Source organism: Podarcis raffonei, chromosome 8 (genome assembly GCF_027172205.1).
Source record: "Podarcis raffonei isolate rPodRaf1 chromosome 8, rPodRaf1.pri, whole genome shotgun sequence".
NCBI classification, from domain to species: domain Eukaryota; kingdom Metazoa; phylum Chordata; class Lepidosauria; order Squamata; family Lacertidae; genus Podarcis; species Podarcis raffonei.
In genome coordinates, this window is record NC_070609.1 from 39018184 (window position 1) to 39044452 (window position 26269).

The 26269-nt window shown below is 48.3% G+C and overlaps 1 protein-coding gene and 1 long non-coding RNA gene across 3 annotated transcripts in view; one reads left to right on the forward strand and one right to left on the reverse strand.

Moving 5' to 3' along the window:
* Nucleotides 1–2333: 2333 nt before the first annotated feature.
* On the reverse strand, nt 2334–11600 carry LOC128419096 (uncharacterized). The gene is made up of 3 exons (XR_008331807.1): nt 11397–11600; nt 8137–8583; nt 2334–2434 (listed from the first exon to the last, which is right to left on the reverse strand). It is a non-coding gene; the product is annotated as an uncharacterized LOC128419096 (long non-coding RNA).
* A 115-nt stretch (nt 11601–11715) lies between these two features.
* The window catches only part of FHOD1 (formin homology 2 domain containing 1), a 34281-nt gene continuing 19727 nt past the window's right edge, over nt 11716–26269 (forward strand). For both annotated transcript variants that reach the window (XM_053399429.1, XM_053399430.1), the window contains exons 1-3: nt 11716–12053; nt 20850–20956; nt 21336–21400. In XM_053399429.1, the coding sequence (XP_053255404.1) occupies nt 11853–12053; nt 20850–20956; nt 21336–21400 (373 nt within the window). In that variant the 5' untranslated portion in view covers nt 11716–11852. The remainder of the gene's footprint in view (nt 12054–20849; nt 20957–21335; nt 21401–26269) is intronic.

A 26269-nucleotide genomic window follows, 5' to 3' on the forward strand; every position in this document is an offset into this window, starting at 1 on the left:
CTGCCTCCTCCTAAGGAGTGGAGTCCTGACCAGGCCCAGTTTGGCATTCTGTTTTTATAAATGTTTTTATTTTTTTCAAATTACAGCAACAACAATAAAATAAATTGTCCAACAACAACCAACCCAAGCTTGTCCTCTTATATGTACAGATGTGTATCATGCATTATAATAAAGTTTCATTCAGTTATTCTAAACGGTCTTGCCACATTTCCCCATGAGCATCAGGTGGCTTCCTTCCATGGTCTAAATGATTCATGTACTCAATAAATATTTGCCATGTATTATAGAATGAGAATGGATTGTGTTTGTCACTAGCTGCTCTGACTTGACAGGCCAGCTTCTTGGCCATTGCTATTGACCACAATCTAGGAGTCAATGTTAAGACCTGTTTCTGTTGTCCAGCTTCTGGCAATTTCCATACATGCTGCTATTAGCAGAAAAGTTAGGAGCTCATTATTAGAATAATCTAGAGTGGGTGGGAGTCTAGAGCACTGAGTAAGCCTGGGTTTTTGGCCCAAGATGCACTTGGCATTCCCGGCGTCTTCCCTTGAGCCCTGATTTATGGCAGGCTCTTTTCCTTAATGTTAGTCTTCATCCCTTCCAGTGAATCCCTTGCCATCCTGGGCTCCCAGATGCCTTGGCAGGAGGGTAACACAGATCCCTGCCAACAGATAAGTGGCGTGGTCAGCTTTTGAGTATTGATCCAACACGAGGAGGGGGAGAGCAGCCATCACTGGGATGGTGTCTTTTGGTGGAGCTTCTCCCTATTCTCTTTCTTTGACTTTCTCTCTTTGGGACAGGAGGCAAATGGATAGGGGCCAGCCAGGATTGACAGGGCACTGGGCTCAGCACCCCAGGAGTTAAAACTCCCATCAAAGGGTTGTGCCACCTGCACCAGCCTCCTAGTTGCAGAAGTTCCACTCTGAGTGTCAGAACAGTCCCCACTGACCATGCACCAGAGAATGCCCAGATACAATGTCCAGGTGCCCAGTATACCTGAAGGAACGCCTCCACCCCCATCGTTCAGCCCAGATACTGAGGTCCAGCTCTGAGAGTCTTCTGGTGGCTCCCTCACTGCAAGAAGTGAGGTTACCGGGAAGCAGGCAGAGGGCCTTCTCGGTAGTGGCGCCTGCCCTGTGGAATGCCCTCCCATCAGATATCAAGGAAATAAACAACTACCTGACTTTTAGAAAACATCTGAAGGCAGCCCCGTTTAGGGAAGTTTTAAAATGTTTGATGCTTTATCATGTTTTTAATATTTTATTGGGAGCTGCCCAGAGTGGCTGGGGAAACCCAGCCAGATGGGCGGGGTATAAATAATAAATTTCTACTACTACTACTACTTCACCGGGCTTACTGCCCCCAAGTGGTGAGTTTGCAGACTACGTCATAGAAATGGTTAAATCCCGCCAGGCAGGTTTCCCCTGTTTCCCCCACATTTCCTTGGCTTCTTTCCTCTAATCCTTGACTTCAGACTCTCATTGATATATTCCTTTCTCCCAATCTTTTATTTTGGCCCCATGCGGGTCAATACCTTTCCTGGAGCACCTGCTGAAAGCAGCACCACCACCAGCCCAGCATATGAGGCAGCTTTCCCCAACCTAGTGCCCTTCAGATGTCTCAGACTGTGAATCCCAACAGCTCCAGCCAGTGTGGGAATAAGAAAGGCTGTGTAAGACGTGGGACTTTCTCTCCTGGAAGCTCCACTGGGATGGACAGGGTTCTTGAGTATCTCCTGTCCCTCGCAGGGGAGCTGGTGTGTGTCCTAGTAGGGGGCTGTAGCCAACACAAGCCTCCTGATTTTCCCAGCACCCAGCTAGTTCCCGGCCCTGCCCTGTGGCTGACCACCAGGCACTCCTAAGAAATCGCCAACATCTGGTTCCACGGTAGGAAACAAAGGTGGAACTTCCAAAAATCCCCCACTCCCTTATACACACACAGAAATTTCAGCTTAATAAATGTTGGGAATGAAACATTACGGAAATGCCGATTGCAAGTCATGGAACCATAATCACAATCCTATCAAGGGAGGCTGAAGGCTTTTTCCTCTTAGAGAGGAAGTCATTTTGTGTGGCAAATTCCTCCACCGGTCACAGTCAATTGTTTCCAATGGCTAGGGGCCAAAGGCGGGAGGGAGGGGTCACAGTCACAGCCAGGAAATGGTCTGTTAAACTGGAACAAGGAGAGCAATGCAGGGAGTGGGTGGCTGTTCAGGTAAGGTCTCTCAGGGCTTCCAGTTCGATAAAACAGGCAGGAAGAAGAAGCAGGGCCCAGGCCCATCCCAGCCAAAATGGAGTAAATAACAGAGAATGCTGTGTTGTGGGGGTGGGGGGGAGTCATAAGGCAGCTGGTCCTGGTCCCCCCACCACCACATATCAGAAGCTGTATCCTGAAGGTTGGTGGGATCCCACCATTTATCCGTGGCCTGAGCAGTCTAGAGGGAGAAAAAACAAAACTAGAAAAGAACTAAGCTATGGTAACATCCTTCATGGGGTTGGCACCCCTTTTCGTTAGTATCTCCAAGTTTTGGACAGCCCCCTCACACCAACATTTGCAAAACTGCAACTTTTAAGCAGTTTAAGCTTTCTTTCTCTCCCCCCGATCCCTTTTTATTATTTATTGATTATCATTATTATATCTCTATATTGCCCTGCATTTGAGAGTAACAGGGCCGTTTAAAATGTAAAAACACAAAAATGCATAACATTGTAAGAAACGAACAAAATAAAAAGACCTCACATTCTTTAAAAGGCCATAGATTATTTACTGTATTTTTCGCTCTATAAGACGCACCAGACCACAAGACGCACCTAGTTTTTGGAGGAGGAAAACAAGAAAAAAAATATTCTGAATCTCAGAAGCCAGAACAGCAAGAGGGATCGCTGCGCAGTGAAAGCAGCAATCCCTCTTGCTGTTCTGGCTTCTGGGATAGCTGTGCAGCCTGCATTCGCTCCATAAGACGCACACAAATTTCCCCTTACTTTTTAGGAGGGAAAAAGTGAGTCTTATAGAGCAAAAAATACGGTAATTAGCAAAGGCCTGGGAAAAGGGAATGTTTGTTTTTATTTATATATTAATTTCCCTCACGTGCAACATATTTTGAGATAGTAAGTCTGAGTTTCTTACTACAGTGGTACCTCCGGTTGCAGATTGGATCCATTCCGGAGGTCCGGTCAGATCCCGAGGTTTCCGCAATCTGTACTGATTTTTGTTAGCTGCTCTGGGAGCACTTTCAGCTAAAGTGTGGGGTAAAAATAGTTTAAATAAACCCTGTTCTGTGTAGCAACATGGGGTAGTTTAACATCCACTGAGAAGAGAAACAAGGAGTGGGAATGCATCAGACCCTCAGTTCACTCTGATCCCTTAGTTTGTGGGAATAAATGCACCCCTTCCAGCATGGTTGAAAGTTGGCAGAAATGCCCATGTGCAAAAAGCTCTCAATAGCTGAAATCTAGAGCTAGGAAATGATTCAGCCGCAGCACAAAAGCTAAGATTTCTGGCAACTCACTACTAGAACACACTGGCAGCCAAATAAATGAAATCCCCCTCCCTAGGCATTTCGGTGGGGTGTGTCTGACTTGAACTGGCCACTTTTTGGACACAAGAGAGGTGGAAGTCTGTATGGGACCCCCACTCTGAGCATACAGGGAGACCTCTGCTATCCATGCACCCACAAGGTGCACCCAGCATACTGAGAGTCAGCATGGTGTAGTGGTGAGTGTTGGACTAGGAGATTGGGCTTCATATTTGCACTCGGCTATGAAGCTGCCTAGGTGACTTTGGGCCAGTTTCTGCCTCTCAGCCTAACCTACCTCACAGGGTTGTTGTGAGAATTAAATGAGGTGAGGGAGAACCACGTACACCACCTTAAATTACTTGGATGAAAAGGTGGGATAGAAATGGAATGGAATGAAATAAATCAATGCGGAAGCCTGCACTACCTTGGCCAAGAGGAAAGTTAAGTTCCAGGCTACATTGGCAAGATCAGAAGCAGGAGAGGATTTGAAAGAAAAGCTCTGGGAAATCTCTGGTCTCCTCCCATCTGTGGGAACCATAAACGAGACCACTGCTGACCTCCTGCTCATCCCAGCAGAAGCTGCTCATTCAGATCAGAAAGGCTCCCCTCTTCCCTCCCCATCCTCTGCCAAGCCAGATCAAAAAGCCATTGGATTATCTTGGCAATGAAAAATGTTTATCTTGCTGACTCTTAATCACCTTCATTCCATGCTGAGCAGCTTTGTCGGCCTACAGGGGTCTGGATTAATGCTGTGGGCTCTCCAAGGGACAGAAGGGCAGCCTGTCTACAGCAGCCAGATGCTGTCTGCTGCTGAACCAGCCAATGCATTAACTGCTCCAGAATTAGGGCAAGTTGCCCCCCCCCACTGCCTTCCCCCTCCCCACAGGTTTGTCCTTCAGGCAGCCTCTTGGCTTTCATGCCTGTTGCTTCTGGGGGATCCTCCTTGGTGTTCCTGAGGCCCTGCTTTCCCAGTTAATGGTGGCTCTACACAAGTGCTTGACATAGTGCTCCTTATCCTGCGATGCTCTTCCTGATGGCCAAGATTCTATAGCATTTACTCACAAGCTCCATTCAGCAAAGGATTCCAGCAGTTAATTAACTGCTTCCTCCGAGTAGATTCAAATTGTGTTATCGCTTCCTGATCAAGGCAGCTGAACAGTTAGTGGTAATACTACCTCATTTAATGTGCCTTGATTCCTATCAAATCTTTATTCTGCACTTCTTCCAAGCTACTCTCTTTTTCTTATCACAGCAACCTTGTGAGGTGGGATGGCAACCCTTCTTATAGCAAAGCAATTTTGTTCTGTTAAAGAATGAAAATAAAGCCTTTCCCCCTGCAAGAACAGAAACTTGACATTGGAACAGTGAAAAGAGGTTATATCAGGGGCAGTTAATAGGCTATCAGTTACCAGTCCCTCACCCTTGCCTCTCAGGAAGCAGTAAAATGGGATGAACCTGCGAGCAGGAAATGTGTAATTAAAGCTATACTTTTAGAAAATTGGGGGGGGGGGGCAGTTTGAACACAAGGGAACAGGACTGCATTCTTTTGCCACCACACAGTGTGGCTGACCTTTAGAAGCTCATTCACACACACACACACACACACACACACACACACACACACACACTTTCATTTTCACTGCTGTGCTTTCCCCTTGTTCATCACATTAGAGCACCAGCAGCAGGAATGCGGCCTCTATACTGCTGCAAGCAACTGGTGTAAACTTTAAGAAGGGTTGTGGGTATGGGGCTGGCTCCACTGCTGCCTGGGTTTGGACTCGCTCTGCAATCTTGCACTGTTGGGCAAGAGCTCACCTGCCCTTCATCAGGTGCTAGAAGGCAACAGCGAAGCCTTTCAGATGACTTTAAAACAAGAAGTTGAAGAGCAGAGGGAAGAAACGCAGCGGAAATTCCTCCCAATGGCATTGAGAGCGGGGGTTATCAGCACAAGGTAATGTGAAATCCCAGTTGGACAGACTCCACATCAGAAAAAGGGACAGAGGAAAGAAAAGCCACCTCTACATCTCAGGAGGTTGGACACAGTCCTTAACATGAAGTGACCTGGTACCATCTGGTCCAGAGGCCATGGAGCCCTCTGTTAACAGAGGGAGGGGAAGGAAGACCAGTGAAGGCATCAGTCTGGCACAAGGTTTGGATTCTCCATCATTGTTATTATGTTATAGTTACGGATTTTAAAACAGGACTTGTGGAAGGGTTTGTGTGGCATGAGAAGCCACAGGGATGTCTCTTCTAAGACAGGGTAGGGGGGCAATGTCCCAAAAAGCCAGCTATCTTAAAATTTGAACATTAGATACCTACTTAAAATATATTTGTTGTTACATTATTCAAAAGTCTCCGCTGCACAATATAGTAGACTACAATACTGTACTGTCAATCATATTGTTAACCTTACTGACTCCAGAAGAGCTGCTTTTGCCCTCTGCTGTACATTGTGAAGGCCTTTGGCTATATGCAATAAAAAAATTATTGATTGACTCCAGTCTAGCACCTCATGTTTCCCAAAGCTTATTTTCATGTTCAGAGAAACTGAACCTGCCAGGAGCTTTATTTTGATCCAGCAGTTTAGGTTTTGCATTGTTCTTCTTAGTTAGCTGGCCAAAGAGCTGCTTGGCAAAGTCCTTTGATTAAATGCAGTTCTGGTAAAGTTTATCTGAACTGCTGGTCTATTTATTTTTTCATGAAAGAACAATGAAGTTAAAACTTAGTCCATCAGAAAGGTTAAGGGCACAATCTAAACCTACGATCCACCATGCTGGGGATGGTGGTGGATGCAGCACTGAAAGTGCAAGGAGAGCCGCTGGAGGGCCTCCTGCTGGTGGCAGCCCAAAACATCTCAGTGGCTACACCAGTTCCAGAAGGGAGTTGCTGCCGCCAGCATTATTTGTATGTGTATTTAAATAAGAACAAGAGAGTGTAAGATTATGAGTCATGGGGGTGTCAAGATGTGCATATGAACTTAACAGTGCTTACTTTATTTTTTGGTTGCAATTTTTTTAATGCCGTTAATATTATTTTATAGATTATAAATGCTGTATTGATTTGTCAATTGTAGAAGATGACTTTTGCTTTAATTGTGGATATTTAGCTTGTTTTTTATTTGCTGCTTTGTTCACAGTGTTTTACCAATTGTTTCATTGATGGTTTGTTAATTATTCTATACAATTTAAGCTGTATATGTTCTATTATGCTCTATTATGTTGTTATTATTGTTTGTAAATCACCTGAGGATTCATTTGAATGAAAAAGTGGCATAGAGATATAATCAGTAAATAAATCAAAGCAGGATTTTGCCTCCCCACCGCCACCTTCTGCCCAAGCTAGCTTGAAAAACAGGGCTACTGTGGAGATGGCGGATAGTGACTGTGCCCCTATCTGGCTGGGATTTAGACTGCTCTGTAAGGAAGAAGCTCAGCTTTCTAAAGAGGCACACAGAGGAGAAGAGCAGGGCAGGGCAGAGCCCTTAACTCATCAGCAGAGCCTTCCAGTGCACCTCCAGCAAGAAGGGTCTTAGGAAGGGAGCTATCCAAAGTAAAAAAGGTGGGATAACAGTCTGACTCAATTCTTGCAGCTCCTGCTCTGCATGAGAATCTGGGTCAAGAAGCCTGAGCAGAACCAGCAAAGGCAGCTGTAAAATACAGGACAAAGTGTAGTTTAAATGCTGGTTCTAACGTAATTACAGTTCTTAACTAGCTTGTCTTTATTCCTTTGTATTTAGTAATGTTTTGAAATGCAGTAATCCACCTTGGAACCCAACTTGAGAGAGAGAGGCTGGATATGAATACATTATGTAATAATAATAGTAATAAAAGCCACCTGAAAACAAGGTGATGTCTACACATTAAGCAAATCCAAGAGGCTGGATTTGGGATGAGTAGACAAGCGTGGGACTTGTTGAGAGAAATGGTGAGCACTGATGGATTTGGGACTGAGGGGTTGTTAGGACCAAGACAACAGCACCTGCCTCTCTAACCCCATTGCACTTCTGCAGAGACCCTCCCAAGGTGGCCATCCTGAGGGAAAGTCGTGTTGCCTGGCAAAATCTGTTTCCTCAAAGTCCAGAGGGTGGATGCCTGTCTTATCTCAACAGGGATGCTGTTCCACAAAGCAGGGACTGTGGAGAAGGTTTCTGGTATTTCTGGCACTTTGAGGAGAGATGCTCCTGCAGAACGCAGGGCATAAAGGACATGTACAAGATAAGGAAATCTCTCAAGTAACCTGGCCCTGAGGCTTTTATGTTAGTACCAACACCTTGAACTTGGGTAGCAGCTTGGCAGCCACTGCAAATCCTGCAAGCAAGGCGTTATGTGCTGGCAGTAGTTCCCCCCCCCCCCCAAGCAACTGGGCCACTAAGTTCTGCACCAGCTGAAGCCTCTGGACCAACTTCAAAGGTAGCCCCACATACAGCTCAGTCAGTAACAACATGAGATACTTAATCTCAGGGCTGTGGGTTCAAGCTCACATTCGGCAAAATGATTCCTGCATTGTAGGGGTTTGGACAAGATGACCCTTGTGGTCCCTTCCAACTCTATGATTCAATAAAGCTATGAAAATGAATTGATGGGTTTCAATCCATCCCTTTTACAGTGGACTCTCCTCACCTGTCAAAGTGATCCAGCAGCTGAGGTGAGTGATCCCATCATGGAACCCAGGAGTTCCCCTCTGCCTCTCTGGTTCTTCAAGTGCAGCATGTGGCAAGAAACAGGTTTGGTTTTCCTCCTACGGCTGCAGCCACCAACATGGCAAGGTCAGGGTCCAGAAATCAGGGCAGCTTCTCAAACTCATTGGCCAGGTGATGTTCTGTTGTTCTTCCTCCCTGAAAGGCTCCAAAGGGAGGTTGCTGCCTTCTTAAGTGAAGAAAGTCCAGGGAGAGGGATGCCAGTCTGCCAGTCGGTGGGGCTGCATGCCCGGGAAGGCACGGCTGTCACTCCTGCTGGTCACCCTTGTCTGTCTCTCCACAGCTCTCTGCTCCTCACTTGATGTCTTGCAAAAGAGAGACCCTGCTAGTCTCCTGGCCCCCACTGGGAAACATAAAACATATCCAAACACTGGAGAAAAACAGAATAAAATATGCAATTTGATGCCCCAAAAAGTCTGGACTGGCTGCAGGGCTGCCGCCAGCAGCTGACTAGCCCTCTGAGTGCTGAGGAAGATTTTCCCCCACTTGTGGTCAGACCCAACAGCTCCAGCTCCTGCCTCAGAGACAGCTTGCTGAGGCGATGGGCTGCGGAAGGCCATCAGAGGTCTGGCATGGAGTTGAGGGCAGGCGCTGCCAAAACCAAGCGGGCTTCTAAGTGCATGTGCCCCACCACCAAAAAGGGGGTGAGTTTCTAAAACCTCTAAGTTAGGATTGTGTAGCCACTCTCCAGAGAAACCAAGATCTCCCCCTACCAGAAGGGTGGAAAATAAGAATTCAGGTCACCCTCTGCCATGAATAAGAGTGAGTGGGGTGAGGTGGGAGAAGGTTGATGCTCACAGCCCAAGGCAGTCCTCCTCCAGTTTGGCCCTTGCAACTCCCTCATTACCCCTATTGTTGTAACACACATATCCTGCAATGCAATCCATCAACCACACTCAGAGCTGGCTCTACCTCTGGGCAAAAGGGACAGTTGTCATGTGTGCCAAGCTTCTTGGAGGTCTGAGAAAGCTGGCATATGGACCTCATAATTCCCCTCCCTCCCTCCCAACCAAGCAGAGAGGTCCCCTTTTAGGCAGGAAGTCACTGTTCTTTAGATCAAGGTGCTTCTGAATATGGGGGGGGTCCTCCACTTTCAATGGAAGTATATTGGTGAAAAATAGCTCTGAAAAATAGGCTGTTTCTAAAGGGGCCACTTTCAGTCTTATGGACTATGCTGCTCTGCACAATGTCCGAAGCATGCACAGACAACCAGCATAAATCATTTGTGGCTTTGTGGGAGTAGGAGCTGGTCTTTCACATAGACAAACCAACTAGAATCAATGCAGGCCAATTTGCAAAACTGAATCAGTAGTTGAATCAGACCCAGGTTTGGTCCCCAATAATCTCTCCAGTTAGGGCTGGAGTCGGACTTCCCTGGAACCCTGGAGAGCCTTTACTGCCTGTCAGTGTAGTAGACAGTATGAACCAATGAACTCAGCATAAGCGCATTCCCTGTGTTCCTTTTCCTAAAGTGCTAATAATAAAGTTGTGTTTTTGCATGACAGCAGCCTTCATCAAGCTGGTGCCCTCCAGATGTTTTTACAACTCCCACCAGCTCCAGCCAATGCAGTAATGTATTCCAAAACATCAGGTTGGGGAAGGCTGTCTTTGACCATTCAAAGGGATGTTTCCCTGCTGTCAATTCTCTGTGCCTCTGTAAGGGGGGGGGGTTGCAGAAGCTTCAAGAGGGCACCTTTCTCAGGATTGCAGGCAAGCTCGAATCATGTAGAAGAGGGGTTTTGTTGCTCTCTCAGACTGGGCATCCATACCCACCCACCCCCCCGGCCACTGCATACAACTAGAAGTGTAACAGGCATCAATTTCAATGCAATATTCAAAATGACTCCCCTCCCTAAATGAATGTGTGGACTCTTGCTGTTGGGGGATGAGAGTTGTCCTTAATCCAAATAAATGTACAGCCCCAGCTAGGAAAAGATGTACCATCTCTGGGAGCCTAAGGATTGGGAGCAAAAAGTTCCCCAAAATGGTAGAGCATCACTGCAAGGGCTTGTTGGCATCTGGCAAGAGCCTCTGGCCACAGCAATCACTATTTTCTTCTACACCTCCCCCTTCCCTACTTTCAGAAAGGATTCTAGAGATCTCCACAACAGACTGGAAATCATGGTAAGAGGCAGGATAATTGTGGTTCATTATGGCTCCCCCAGAGACCATGGAAATTCCTCGTCACATAAACCCAAATCTAGGCTAGTGATTTGATCCCTCTGGGATGCTGCTGCCATGGACTGCTTACTCAACTCTGACAACTCCAGGAATGATTCATAGAAACCAAAAGCAGTTTCTGGCTATGGCAAAGGAGGCTGCTCATCAGCCTACTTGTGGTATCTGACGGATTTTGTTCCATCTCTGGAAAGAAGAGTTGCTGCAGAAAAACGCAATCCTAGCAATTATTGCCCGTAAGCATCAATCTGCTGAAAAGAAATAACTCAACTGACTCTGCCAGTATTACCAAGGAGGATATGTCCTGTGCAAAAATGAGAGTTGTTGCCATTTCTCTTCAAATTTTACCTCCTTTGTGAGTTGACTGACAGGTTTGTAAGCCCCTGAGCTAGGTGTGTGTGCACTGCTGCTGGGAAAGGGGGTTTTCCCTCAGGGGAAACAGGGCGACTTGAGAAACACGATGTCTGACAATACAAGCCTAATCATGTCTATTCAGAAAAAAACGTACTGAATTCAACTGCGCTTACACAATATAAATATATACCCGTTTAATCATATTTCAATAAAAAGCAAGCAGGGGGCCAACCCAAAAGATCCGCAGGCCAGCTCTTATCTTCACTTACAAACTGAAAAAGGAAATTACTCTTGGGTCCTAAAGCAGATTGAAAGCATGTTGAAAGTAAAAATGTAAAGTTCTGAGCTAAAAAAATCTATTCTGAAAGAAAAGTTCCTCTTCATTCCTATAAAATCTGCCTAAAATGAATGCTGGCCTGTCTTAGCTAAGGGCGCTCTGCCTCCCGGTGGCAGCGCCTGGGCCCGGGGGTGCGGAGAAGGCGGTCGGGGGGCGAGACACCCACCCTCCCCAAGGAAGGAGGGGAGGAGATGGCCACGGCGGGAGTGAGGGTCAAAAAACCCCGGGCATGCAAAACCAGGCTGGGTTGAAAGGGCGTCCGGTGCGAGGAAGCTACCCCTGCGAGGCAGAGGCAAATCGAAAGGGTGCCTCACCAAAAAGCCCCAGCCCACGCGGACCGAGGGACCGATCGGAGGTCGGTCTGTCGTTCGTTCCCTTCCGCTGCGGAAACTTCGCTGCTGGCGTCGCCGGGGCTGCCCCTTCTGGCTGGAGCGCGCGCACGTGGAGCAGGCACCGAATGGCTCCGCCCACCAGGCCAGCGGCGGCCAATCAGGCTTCGGCACGCCCCCCTCCTTAGGCCCAAAGAGCTTGGGGCTCTGTGGGCGCAGATAAACTTCCGGCTCTCAGTGGTCAGCAGGAGTGGCCTGCAGAGGCCTCTCCCGGTGTATGTTGGTGTATTGTGTGTGGCCAGTAGAGGCCGGCAGAGGCTGGTGGGCGGGGCTAGTAGCTCCTCCCTCTGCTGTGTCTCGACTCCGCCCCTCTCCCCTCCCGCAATTCGCCTCAGACTCTCTCGCCGGGACTGAGGCGAGGCTAGCCTGGGTGCTGCGGCCATGGGCGAGCCTCCCGCTCCTTCCGCTTCGCCGCCTCCGGGCTCGGTGCTGTGCCGGCTGCAGTACCTGGAGGACGGGGACCCCTTCTCGTGCGCCGCCTTCCCGGAGCCGCGCCGCCCGCCCGCCCAGCCCGTCGCCGAGGCGCTGCCGCTCGCCGCCCAGCTGCCCGCTTTCCACCGCCTTCTCGACGCCCCGCTCCCGGTGAGAGAGAGAGAGAGAGAGATGTGCGCGGCCTCTGAGCGTGTGCAGAGCGTCGGAAGGCGAAACCGCAGCCGTCGCCTTTGTAAGGTGCAACGGGGCAGGAGGCGGTAGAAGCCTCTGGCTGTGCTCCCCTCAGAAGTTCACGGGGCCAGCTGCTCCCTGGATGGGGCTGGCTGGCGCCGCCGCCCGTGGCTACTAGTCCCGGCGGCTGTTGGTGCGGGGGGAGGAGGACAGCGCTGTCCGCAGCTGGGGAGGTTGCCGCTTCCTGGAGCCCCACGATGGTCATGTGCTTGGTTCCTATCAGGGCAGGATGCTGGGGTGGGGGTAGGAGAGAGGGGTGATCCAGCGTCTGGGAAGTAGCATCTGAAGGTATCTCCCTGGAGGAGAGAAGAGCCACCAAGGGAGGCCTGGCTTTTTCTCCTTTTTTGCACTCTTGGCATGCTCAAGGGGGATTGGGGCTGGCACAGCTTCCCAAGGGGAGCCCCCCACAGTAAGGTTAGGGTGCCCAAAGCTCATCATTCACTTATGGGGGGTGGGTTTGCCTTCTTCTGCCTTCCTCTCTTGGCTTTAGATTTTTGGTTTCTGCTCTGTAAATTTCTTATTGCTTTTAAAACCGCCAGTCTTGCACGTGGTCTTACTATAGAAAGGCAGCATACAAATCAGTGATGATGCATTTCTGGACACAGTCCCCATCTGCTTTGCCTGGCAATACAACATGGATAAATTTCTTCTAAAAAGTTGGGTGGTTCCCAGCTTAGAATTTTTGTGTGCAAAATTATGGCTATAGAAGGTCCGCTTGCCTAACTTGAGATGGCCTTGTGGTGTATTAGAATGCAGTCCAGGTACGTTTTACCTGCATTGCACAATTCTCAGTCTAACATGACATTTTTCTGCAGTCCAGAGATAACAAGAGACAAAAAGCAGTGACAGAGTTAAAATGATATATAATTTTTTAGCAGCCACAGGCATGAAATAGATAAGCGTTCAAAACACATACAATAAATGAATATTGTCCAGTTTATATCTTGACATCATAGCTGAGAATGTATGCACTGACAATAAATTGATCGACCTGTAGCCTTTGCTGTGCCAGTATGACTCAAACCATATATTTAGGCCAGAGCAGATATTTTGATCACCATAGATTGGTGTTCAGTCATGCTGTTTGGTCAGCCTTGCAGAGGTATCCTAGGAACAGCTGTTGGCTGCCACAGTGGTATAGTCCCTGTGTTGTGTCTTGTAGCCTGGGCCAGCAGAGGTGGAGGATGTGTGTTTGGGTTGCGTTTCATCTCCTGGCCTCTAAATAAGCTGAACTCCCTACAATTAGATGTTGGTCTTGATTTGTTGTTTCATTTGCTGCTTTATTTTTGGCATGAAGCAGCTGAATATCTCATGTCAATAGTCATGGGGTATTTTTTTGTTGGCGACTAAAGGGGGTTGGGAACAAACAGGCAAAGCCGTTCCAACTAAGTGTGCTTGGGTTTTAAACATGTGCTCTAGAGCCAGGCTGTGTGCACAAACAACAGCTCTTATTATAGTCTAGTTGTTGCAGATATTGCAGGAATTGAGGGCTAAGTGAGACTTAACCCTCAGTGCCTCTTTGCATTTAACACAGACTCCCCACCCCCACCCCTCTGCCGCTGCCACCGCCCTAAAAAAGGCAAAGAGCATCAACTGGGGATTCATCAATTGGGATTGCTGCTACGGTCTTGATGGAGGAATGTAACCCCTTTCTCTCCTGCTATAGTTTTGGGGGAAATACCTACTGTGAAGATGATGTTGATGCAAATGGAGGATTTCCTCCCAATGCAAAATACTTGCTTCAGAAGAGGTTTCCTCAGGAGTGCCTTATTTCCCCTTCCACTCTTCACCTACAAACTTATGTTCTCCTTACTCCTGCTATCCATCTTCTAATTCAGCTCTTGCCTTCCTCCTCTGGCTTCTAAACCTGGAACTGCTCTTGCAAAAATCTGTTGATCTCTCACTACAAAAGTCACTATTTGGTCCCCGTTTGGTGCCTTTGCTACAGGGGGGTCACTCTCTCCTTCTTGACTCCCTTTATGCGAATGGAGCATCAAAGCTCCCATCATCCCTGATCATTGGCTGCTGGGAGTTGAAGTACAACAGCAGCATCTGGAGGGCCACAGGTCACAAACACACCCTACTTTATGCCCGTCAGTCAGTCTCTGATTCTGTTTTCAACTGGTTTTTTGCCTGTCTAAGTGTTCTTTCAGTATTTACCTAGGTGGAGTATCTTCCTTTGTTTTCTTTCTCTTTGTTGAGGGGCCTGCCTGGGGATCTCTTGTTGTTTTCTGCTCTTTTCTCCACACACTGAATGACCACTTTCCCATGGCTTTCAGGGCCACCTGTACACAGAGGCTGAAGCTTAGCTTTCTCTCTCCCTTTCACTCCCATTTCTGCATCACCCAGCTGATATTTCTGTTCAGATCCTTCGTTGTCTCAAGTGCCACTGCCTCCCAGACTGAACTTTTCATATTTCCTCTTTAGCTCTCCTTTTCTTACTGTATTTGTTGACGATGTTACCATGTATCATCAGGCAATACATGTGCCTGCAGAGTGTCTGGTGCTCTCCGTGCTGAAATTGGGCTTGGAAGGAAGCTTCCCATTGTAGGCAATGGAACAGGTGGGCAGTGTGCGCTTGGTGCCAATGGCAGAGTCCGTGGTTTGCAAATGGGGGCTGGAAAGCTTGGTTGATTCCCGCCCACCCCCACCCCCCATGTACACTGTTGAACAGGCCTGCAGGCCTTGGTTTGAATGCCCTCTCTGTTCCCTGTATTCAGTCTGTAGCTGAGCCATCTTGTTTCCTTCTTTCCAACTTTACAGAAATCCTCGCTCTGTTTCCTTGAGAAAGGTGGTGACAAAGGTGATTGGTGTGGGCTGCAGAGTGTTGGGTAGACATGAGAGGTGTGGGCTGAGTTACTGAAAAGGATGCTGGGTAGATCTCAAAAGATCAGTTTGCTACATGGTAGATGGGTGAGTAGTGGGAAGTGCAAGAGCTCATTGAAAGACCTGTTGGAACATGCCTGAATTAAAGGTACCAGTCTCAGGCTAAGCGGTTGCTCTCCCCCCACCCACCTACTTTTAGAGTGTGAAAATCACTTTAACTAGTGAGTAGCATTAGTCATATCCTCACATAATTCACTTTTTTGTTTAGTTCTTACAAGGGAAATCGGTTCCTGAAATTCTTGTTCCAGACTGACCTTTGGAGTACAAAACATGCTTTCTGAAGATGACCCACACTCTGACTCCTGGAATGAGTCTTGTCTGTCCACATTTAATCCTAAAAGCATTTGCAGAGCCTGTCACGTGTGCCCTAGTAGGGGCGTAGCCTTATTGGAGATGTTGGGCTGATGTAAAGGGGCCTCATTCTGAGGGCATTCCTGATGAAGCAGCAAAGGTGCTGCCCCTTGAGGGTGGACTGAGTGCTAGTTTTAGTAGCAGCAAAGCAATGGTGTTGCTGGAAACTTCTCTCCTGTATGCTGAGCAGACGGGATAATCATGCACAGCAAAGACCAGCTTCTGTGTCCAAAATTAGTCCAGTGACAGTCAGATTTTCCTCTCGAGTTTGTTTCAGCTATTTCATCTGGGAATATTAAAAATAAACGTTCTCCCAAGTATACTCAGGGCCATCAAGAACTTCTTGTCCTCTGTCTTGGGAGGGCTATTCCTGACTCCCAACTTTGTGTACTGCTTTTGGCAAGAGGGCTAGTTTCTTGGCCATCTTGTTTTCAGTTGTCCCCCACTACCATTGCCTGCCACAGGTAATGATGATCCAACTTTCCCCAACCTCTTGCTCTCCAGATGTTTGGGGCTGATGGGAGTTATAGGTGGGCGCCAGCTTGTGGGAGGCTGCTCTAAGATTTGTGCTACATCAGCAAACTTGAGCAGATAAATTCACCCCACCCCCAGGAACTCTATTTTGGAAGATTCTGAAAGTTGCCATGTTGACAATAGCCTTGATCTCCTGCCTGTCTTGCATATCCCAGGTGAGGCTCAGAACTCTGAGGGGCTGGGAAGCAGAGCAGCCAAGGGAGAAATCCATATGTCTTGCAGGAGCAGAAAAACTGGAGGAGTTCTAGAGCTGAGCAAGTGGCACTTCTGAGCAGTACTACACTAGACTCTCCTTCACTGAAGTTTTTAAAGCAGAGGTTGGATGCCTATCTGTCATTGATGCTTTAGTTGAGATTCCTGGGTTGGACTAGATGACCGTTAGGGTCCCTTCCAACTTATGATTCTATGACTAGGCTCTGTGACTAGTGCTGGTTGCTGAGCATCCCCTCCTAACCACAGCCTCTGACTTTCAAGACTTGGGTGAGGCCCATGGCTGCCACACTTCAAAAAGAAGTGCAGGCTGGCCCTTTTGGAAAACACAGAGAGCAAGCTTCAGCACACAGCACACGGTGACAGAGCCCTGTGTTTTGATGAGAAGCAGGGCTTAGCCTCAGTTTCCAGGTCAAAAGGAGAGTTGATCAGCTTGCCTGCCAGAGCAGTCGTGGGTGCCTGTTCATCATTATGTTCCTTGTTTTCTGAGCACTGTTGGCATGAAGGGTTGGCTCTGCTTGTGACACCCCTCATTAATCATCAGGGGCTGTTCTGTTTCGGGCACAAGTGCAAAGTAAATAGTGTGGTCCTGGTACATTTGTCTCCTTCGTTTCTGCAGAATTTGAGCCTAAACAATCTGGTCACATGGTGCAGAGTGGAAGGTGCAGGGGGAAGGAACGGGATAAGAAAGGTGGGCATCTAGACTGACTTCTCTGATGCGAGGATCGGTTTTGGGGGACAGTAGCCATGAGAAGAGATGTTATGGGTTCTGGAAGCTCTGTCAGCCTGGACAGGTCTGGCTTGTGAGCCTTTCTCAGATGATGGCCACATTGCTGGACAAATATGAGAGCTAGGAACTTTCTAGTTCTGGTCTCTTCCTGCTCCTGAGATGAGTAGAATGCCAAATTCTCCACTAGACATCTTCTAATTCCGAAGTGGGAAGTTCTCAGTAGCCAGGATCCCCATCAGGGATTATTTTCTGTCTTCCTCCTATAGCCTATGGAGGAATGGATCTTGCAGCAGTTTTTAAATGGTGACTGCAAAAAGCTGTCTGATCCTGAAGCAGACCATTGGGGGGTCATCTGTCTCAGTTTTGTACACACCAGTGGTTCCAGTTAAGTACTGCAGACCCTCTGTTTTTCAGAAGCCAAGCTATGAACCCCCTACTTTTGAAAATTTTGATATCTGTATAGAAGTTTTTGTTATGTAAATGGACCCCCTGAAGTCCAAAGACCACCAATTGGGAACCGCTGGTCTACCCAGTGTTAGAAATTAGCCAGGCACATTTTGCAACTGGCATGGCTCCAATTGCAACCACATGGAGATCTCTGGATGCCAGGTTGGCAACTTAGGAATGCAAAATGCCAGAGGAGGAGGAACTGAAATATTTTCCTTGAAGCCTGAATTGGTTTTATTTGATGTTTTAATGTGATGTAAACCGCTCTGATGTTTTTTTCTTTAAAGTATAAAGCGGTATAGAAATGAAATTAATAATAATAATATCTCACCGCAAAAAAGCCCCTAGTCATTCCATTGTGGTGACTGCAACCTAGGTTTCAGGTGCCACTTGGCGGTTAGATTATATATCTGAGTCTCTAACAGTGGACTCTACACTAACTGTCAGCAGTTCTTACGCATTCAGGCAGGGAATCTTTCCTGCTCTCCTTGGAGATGCAACTCAGGATCTTTTGTATGCAAAGCAGATGCCCTACCACTGCGCCTAAAGATGAAAGCTTCTCATGCTAGCTCATGGCCTGGCAACTTCCTGGGCAAAAGAGGTGGTCCTTCTGCTTTAGGGGAGGCTGGCAGCACACTCCATGTGCTCATTTTAAAAATAGATTTATATCCTGTCTTTGAGAAAATTGATCATGAGATACAAGTTAAACATATAACAATATATAGAACGTTCCAACAAAAGGCAGAAAATCAGTACAATATAGTCATAGGTAAAGCTCGTGGAGACAACCATTAATAAAACAAGCCACTATCCCACGTCCACTAAAACACAGCCAAGCTCAACAGTTGAAAAGTCCTGTCCACTTAGCCTTCCTTCAAGAAAGATCCTGCAAGAATAATGAAGTTTTAAGATCTCATTAGAAAGCCCGTAGTGCCGCTGTTTGATGGAGCCCAGTTGGCCATGAATCTCACTGGAGAGTGGCCACTGCCGCATCCCTGCCAATTCTACCTTTCCTTGGGATGGGCAAAGAAGGGCCTCTGTTGCTGACCCCCAAGTACAGCCAGGTGTGTGCAGGTATGGGTGGTCATCCGCATATTGATGCCACTTCAGTCCAAGCCTCTGGGTCACTCCCCCCCCCCCGCCCAAGCAGTTTCATGTAGATGTTCATAGAGACACTTGTGGCACTGATCCTTGAGTGAAGGGGTCATGTTTGGATACAGGCCAGCCCGTTGCCTTTTTGAATAGCCCTGCAACATGCCTTTCTGCCTTTCCAGGCCCATTGTCCTTCACTGAAGCTGTCCAGAACGTGGACAGGCAGGACTGGAATGGCCTGAATCAGTCTTGGAACTGAGAATACTGTGCCCTCTTTGAGGTTGAGCAGGATTCCTGCCAAAGCTCATCACAGGAGGGAGGGGCAGCAGCAGGCCTGGGACTTGGCCAGCCTTTCTTCTTCACAAGGCTTGTTAACTCTACATTGCCTGCCCTTGGAGAGCAACCAAAGAGTTGATGGTGAGGAGGGGATTTGCATCACAGCCCTTTTCCCAAGAGGAGCTGCTTCCTGCATCAGTACCTGCTGTGCCTTCCACTGGGAGAGGAGCATCTCCCTGCCTGTCCTGGCTGAGCAGCAGGTGAGAGGGGCAGCCTAATCCCTCTCTGGATTGCACAGCTCTCCTTGCATGAATGTGTCGATCCAAGTTTGGCTAGTTTGCCAGCCCTTCAGAGTGTTGGATGTGGGGCTTCCTATCCCTGTTCTGATCAATGCAAAGCCTACTATTTGGAAACAGAGCTGTATCGCTAGTTTGTTTTTGGTTTTTGGTTTTGCTTAAAGGCAATATTCCCCTCAGATCAGGCATTTCCCTTGTGATGGCTTTTGGGAATAGCTGGGAGCTTCCCGTTGTGGTGATGAGGTCTGACTCAGATGGGGTGAGTCAGCTGCAAGTCTTGCAAAGGGAGGAAGGGAGGGGTGTGGCGGCAGATCTCAATCTTCCCTGTCTCTGAGATGAAGTTGGTTGCTGGGCTTTCTTGTTAGCATCCGTCTGTCTCTGGAGACAGTGGAGGAGTCTGCCTTTGGGAGTGAAGGCAAACTGTAGGGAGGAGGGGAGTAACCCCACAGCACTTGGCTTTTGGTGCAGCCTGCCTGTCTCTGCAGTATTGGGCTAGCAACATTTTCCCCTTCCCAAGCCTGACACCTCACATCCCGTTTTTCCAGCATATCTGGCATACTTGGGTCACCTGGGGAAGCTATTTCTCCCAAGAACCATCCTCACAATCTTGCTTTGCTCTGCTCTTCAGGTTGATCTCTGTGTCTTTCCTGCAAGCTTCCTCTGCTACTTCTAAAGCAGAAATAGCCCCTACCACGCCACTTTTCTTTCCTGTCCCTCTTTCTGAACACCTGGGCTGTCCATTCAGTTGGTGCAGGCAGGGGGCCAAACCACCTTGGCATCTCCTCTAACCTCATCACATTGACCGCAAAGAGTTTCTGGAAATGAGAGATCCTAGTAGTGTACAGGCATGCTGCCTGCAGATTGACACAAAGCTACCACTGGAAATGGAATCTTTTATGCAGTTTCAACCTATTCTACTCAGTTCCTCAAGCCAGAGGATTCTCCGTGTGACTTACAACACAATTAAAATCCACTTAAGCAGTAAAATCAGTAAACAGAAAGTGGAATAGAGACACCCAACTCCTTTCTGCAGTCACTCTTTGGGCAGTTCCCTCTTTTGCTGGTCATTTTCAGACATTGCCTCCATCTTCTGCTGGGGTTTTTATCCACTGAGTGGTCTTCACATTTCAAGAATTCTGAGTTGCAGCTCACCCTTCCTGAGTTCTTTGCTCACCCCAAGGCTCCTGTTGCTCGTCCACTGAGGAAAGCCAGCTGCTGGAGGCTGTAGCACTGAGCCAGAGGGCAGAGCCAGGAGGATCTGCTTTGGGGTCCTTCTTCCTGGGATCCTCCTTCCTCGGGACTACACCACTGACGTAGAGCCTAGGGCTTTATTTCATAATGGCTTTGGTTCTGCATGCTTTAGAACAGAGTGGCCCCTGGTCGGCATCCAGCCCACCACCGTAGCTGTACCTGTGGCGATTCACCCGCATTCAGAGCAGAGGGAAGGGTAGCACAAGGGTGGAAGAGGAAGCTGTGGGTGGGTTTCTGATCAGCTTAACCTTGCATGCCACCTTTTCTGGTAGCAAGTATTTGTACTTGAGGGTATGTCTGGAGCCAGGGAGGGTTCTGTGCTAACCACCCCCAAATCATGGGAAGTTGACTATCACTTCCTTGTGTCTTTTGAGTCGCAGGGGGGAGTCTGAATTAGTCCTTCTGTTAAACTTGAAGGGCTTGGGGAAGGGGCACAGGGTGCCTGTAGGGATGGGCCTGTTCCCTGTGCTAGTCAGCCTGCTTGGCTCACCTGCCCACTGCTCACCTGGCTTTCGCTACTCAGGACTGTTTCCTCACTTTCGTTTTGCATTCTTTGCTGCCCTGTTGATTCCCTAAGTGAGCAGGCAGGCAGGCAGGCAGGCAGACTCCCTCTCTAATATTGGATGTGCTTGTGTTTTGCAGCTGGAGGACTGCACCTTGCAAGTCTTGCCTTCTGGGCACTACCTGGACCTGGAGCTTTCCCTGCTGGAGCAGAAAGATGAGCTGGAAGGGTTCTATGAAGAAATCAGGTGAAAATATCTCTGCTGCAGGGTATATTTACTCTTTCCCACCTGTATTGGGCAGCACTTTCCATAGGTTTCTGGCTTCACAGGTTGCCATTTAACCCTAACACCTGAGGCAATCCTGTCAAGCAGATCCCAAAATATGGTTGTTAGTAATGTCCACACTTGTGAAGTTGGCATGGTTAGGTGGTCAGTGCCCCAAATTCCTCTTGCTTCCCTGCTGAGCCAGTGGCATCTTCTCTCTTCAGCTGTTTGGTGAGCAAATGTGTTGAAGAGGAGGGGGAGGAGGTTCCCAGTGGCTGGCTGGCAAGTGTTTGTGGGAAGCAGGCTGGGGCTCAGGGAGCCTGTGCTGATCTAGGTCCTGTTTCCTTTCCTGTCGTTGCAGCAAAGGGAGACGGCCCATCCTGCTTCTCCGCACACAGCTCTCTGTCCGAGTCCAGGCCATCCTGGGTGAGTCTCAACTCTGTTATTGCTTGGAGCTCCTTCAGCTCTTGCTGGCCACAGATTCTGAAAGCACTTGTTGGGATTGGCCTTCCAAGGCACGACCACGGGAGGGCTAACACAGGATCAGCTGCTGCTGCTGCTGCTGCTGCCGCCGCTGCCTAACTCTGAACTTGGCTTCTTCTAGTGCTATGCGGGGGAGAAAATACCTTGATGTGGGTTATCTGGAATTTTTTCCTGTGCAAATTAGGGTAACTTGCCTTAGAAAACTTTCTGCTGCCCTCAAGAGTGATCCAATCCAGTAGGTTTGCTTTTATTTTTACTTAGTAAGCAAAGCTAAAAGTGCTGGAACCGCCAAGTCTGCCCAATTATTTCTACTCCCTCCAGGGTACAAAAGATAGACAAGTCAAGCTTATTATCTCTTCCTATTTTAATTTGAGTGTGTAACAACCAAGAAACTCTTCCAAACTGAGGTTTTACCCAGATTACCAGTGCCAGTTTGCAAGCCTGAAATATGGCTCTTGGGACACCTTGCTTTGCAGCACAGTTAGAGCCTGTGGCCTTTCATATCCCATGGGTCAGGGTGATAGCAGTTGTTGTTCAACAATGTCCAGAGGGCCAAAGATTCCCCATTCCTACTTAGCAGCCTTAAGGTACCTTTGTCCAACTGAAGGAATCAACTGTTCACAACTCATACAGAGGGGGAGCGAAGCTTTGCTTCTCAGCTGAGCCAGCAGACGGCTGCCTCTTCCCTCTGCCTCCTGCCTGCAATTGTTCTGCATGCTACTCTGCTGTTGCTTCAGTTCTGGCTGCTGTTTCCTTATGATTCAGCACATGCACTCCCGGGCTTCCCTTGGTTTGCATCCAGTCTTGTCAGAGCTGATAAATGTTGCAAGTATTTCCGGAGCCTGTGTGGGCGGCTGCTGGGCCTCTCCCTCTGCACTCAAAATAGACTCCATGTACTGGACAGCAGGACTGCCCCAAGGGCATGTGGGAGCAGAGCCCTGGGGAGCCAGAGGTTTATCTGGGAGGTGCAGTTGGGTGACCACAGCGAGGGAGGATGCTGGTGGGAGGAAGTGCTGAAGCACCGGCTTCTTCCCTGTGGCTTCTCTCATTATCCCAGTGTGGCCAGAAGAAGTCAAGCATCAGAAGAGGAGGAAGGGGCTTGAATGGTGATGCTTAACTAAGTCACTGGAGGGGGTTCCTTCCTGCTTAATCTTTCATACAGCAAGGAATTCTAGGAACCTGGCAATTGTTAGAGTAGTAGCTAGTTAGTATTTTCTGACTAGGATGGTTGCAGTCCCAACACACACGGACGATAATGGTGGTTGTAAGGAGTTAGCAGAAGATGCTGAATCTACACTGAAGAGACCATGAAGGCAACAAGGGTTCGGCTTGGTAAACAGCCCTGCTCTTTGAGTTCCCAGGGCTCTGTTGCTGCCTGCTTGGGAAATATGTACCCTTAAAGAGCGTCATTTGAAGGGGCCACAACCATGGAATGTAGCTTGGAAGTCAGGCAAATAATGGAGTGTGAGAAAAGAGAAAAGTCCTTGGCCCGGCAGGAATCATAAAAAAACACATGGCTTTCTGTTGCTTTTCCTGCCATAGTTTTGCAAATTAAAGTTCTACAGTCACAACCCTACTTGGGTTCTTGCTTCACTCATGAAACATTCTGGGAAAGGTTTGGCAGACGCTATCCTGAAGTGGAGCCAAAGTTCACAGGCTGCTCTTTGACCTTGTTGTTCCTGGCAGGCTAGTGTCCGAGGGGGGAATGTGCTTGCTGTTGTGGTGGCCAATGCACTCCATTATCTGAATGCTCCTCCACAGATATTTCTATGTACTGTTTCTGTGGGGTCACTTGCCTCTTTGTTATCCAACCCTTGCTTTCTTTCTCTGTTAGAGGGTCTCTCTACATAGGGTCAGAAAGCTGCAGAGAAGTGTTGAGTGCCAGGTCTTTTCCCTGGGGGGAGTGGGTTCTGTTTGCATGGTTGCGTTCTCCTGCAGTAGGACTGTAGGTGCTGATTGATACCCCTGATGGTATTTTTACTTAGGCAGAAAGAATCCAGTTGGTCTCACATAACTCTGCCCAGGAAAAGATAGACTCTAGTACAATATTTACAGCCCCACCTTTTCTTGAAACCTACAGGGAGGGGACTCCACAGCCAGCTAGACAAATGTTTTCCATTGGTGAGAAAAGAAGTGATTCCCGGCTTTTAATTAAAATCTGCCTGTTTTATCACACTGGCTGAAATAACATTATCTGATACGGCACATCACCATTATCACTATGTACCGTTCAAGCTCTCAAACTTGACTTACTGAATGTTGGAAGATTCAGGACAGACGTAATTAAGTATTTCTTCACATGGTGTGTGATTAAATGATGGAATTCACTTCCACAAGAGATAATGATGGCCACTAACTTGGATGATTTTAAAAGAGAAATAGACAATTTCATGCTTATGAAATAGACAATTTTATGTCCACTAGCCACAATGGCTGTGTTCTACCTCCACTGTTGGAGAAAGGATACTTCTTAATACCAGTTTCTGGGAATTGCCACAGGGGAGAAGTTTGCTGCATGCATGTCGTGCTTATGTACATCCCATAGGCTTCTAGTGGGCCTCTTCTTTGAGAACAGGATGTTGGGCCACTGGTCTGATCCAACAACCTGTTCTCATCTATGTGGGGTGTTTGAGTTGCCATCACAAAGCTGACCACCTCCCCTACATATCACCAGTTGCTTTTGAAGCTTCTTTCAGTTTACAAAGCAGCTGACAGTCTGGGGAGAAAAGCAAGTCTAAATCCCAGGTCCTTGCTTGGCGGTGGGGCTGCCAGTTACACTTGCCCTGGGCCTTGGAGGGCTAAGTTGGCTGTGGGGCCGTGCCAGTGACTGGCTGCTTTTTGGTTTGAGGTTATAACTTTATTCCAATAGGACTCCTGCCCCCAAGCCTCAGAGAAGCTCTGCACAGGCCTGCTGAATTCCCCTTCAATGCACTGGGCTAGTTTCTTGGTTGCTGGATCCTGAACATAGCCTGGTGCTCCTCCTTGCCCAGAAAGTGGGCTCCTCCTTGCCCAAAAAGTGATGGGGAAAGAGGACTAAGCAGGTGCCATCTGGGGACGAACTTGGCTCTCTGCTGCTATGTCTGTCCATGTGAATGTTTGGCCCTTCATTTCCAGGGGTTGGAAGAAGCACTCTGGGCAACCTGGTAACATCTCCTGGGTTTTCTGCCTTCAATTATTAACAAGCACTTTTTAGGTCTTAAAAACTTGTTCAAATTTTTAACACGTGATGAAACCTTTTGGGTTATATCCAGCTGCATCCCTCTGTTGTCCTTGGTGCCAGGCAATAGAAGGGACACCTCTCCTCACTCTGGCACCAGGTCTGTGAGCTCTTTGTGTAGGGCTGGCCCTCTCCTAGATGCCTGCCCTGCTCCCCCACTTCCCCATTCAGCTGATGATTCCTCAGTGTGGAAACAATTGTGCCCTCCTGCAGAGTGAAGTTTGCAAGGAATTCCAGGGAGGCTCCCACTGCTGCATTTAGGCCTATTGCCCAGTTGGCTGTCTTCGGTCTCATTTTAAGCCACAACAGCTCCAGAGTGCCATAACCTCATTCAGTTCAAGTTGGGCAAACTTTTAATTTTGGACATGTGCGGGAAGGGCAGTGCTGCAGTGCTATTCCACCGGAGGTTGTCACACAGTGTGTGCCTTGAAATGCAGGAGCTGGGAACCTGTGAAGAATCCGTCCTGCTTCAGAGCCAGGCAGCCAAAATGCTCCTTCTAGAACTCCTGCTTCCATTGTCGTGGCAGGGGAAGTGAACAGCCCATGTGAACGCAGTGCTTCCTTAGGCAGCTTACAGAAAGCACACAATAAGATCATTTTAAAATGAAAGAGAAACCTACATACAACTTTTTAACCTGTGGTTCTTGAAGATGAGAAAGTTTTGCAAGGGTTGGTAATTTGACAGGCCCCACATGCTTCCATTTGAAGGGGGAAGGCATGATGTGTAAAGGCATGTGAGAATAAGGCTAGATTGAATGCAGCTAGTGTTTGGGAAAATACTTTTCACTGCTAGCCTGTTGGGTGAGTCTTTACCGTAACCATGCTTACTTGTGGGTAGGCTCATGGTTGGTTGTATAAGAGGGGATCTCCTGGTGCATTTGCAAGCTTCCTTCCACCTGCAATATGCAGCTGTTAGGTGGAGGTGTCATATCTTTGCCACAGACTCATAGCCTACCAGAGGCAGTGGCCAAGTCCATTAACTTAGCTGCTGTCATTTTGCTGAAATGGGACTCTCTGACCTCTTGAGCAACAACATTCCCAAGAAGACAATTGGGACTGCTGCACAAGTGGCTCTTCCTCTCCTGCACCTTCTGAGCTGTCCCCCTCTTTCCTTCCTGTCTGCCTGATCCATGTCTGGCTCTTTTCCTCTGTGTGCACATGCTCTTTGGCTCACGTGCCCATTCCCAGCAGTGGCACTGTCATCGGCATGCAGATGTGCTCCCTTGCCAGACCCTTGTGCACCAGGCTGCCAAGGCAGGAAGTGTTGGAGGTTTTGTCTTCATTCATAGAGGAAGTGGTGCTTCCGTTCTGCCTCCTGCTCATCTCCACCTTCGCAGGCTGCCACTGCTGTAGTAAAATCTACTCTTGCTCCTTTGCAGACTCCAGGGTGAGGCCCCTGTGCTTTGAGCGAGAGTGACTTGGAAAGCAAGATGCTAGGAGCAAGGTGCTCGTCCTCCTAACCAGCCCCCTGGACCTGCTAAGACCCTGTCCTCAATCCCCACCCGAGGCAGCTGCCTTCACCACTGCCTGTCTGTCTCTGCACTTGCTTGCCTGCCTGTACCAGCCACATCCCTTTGCGAGCAAGCAGTGATTCC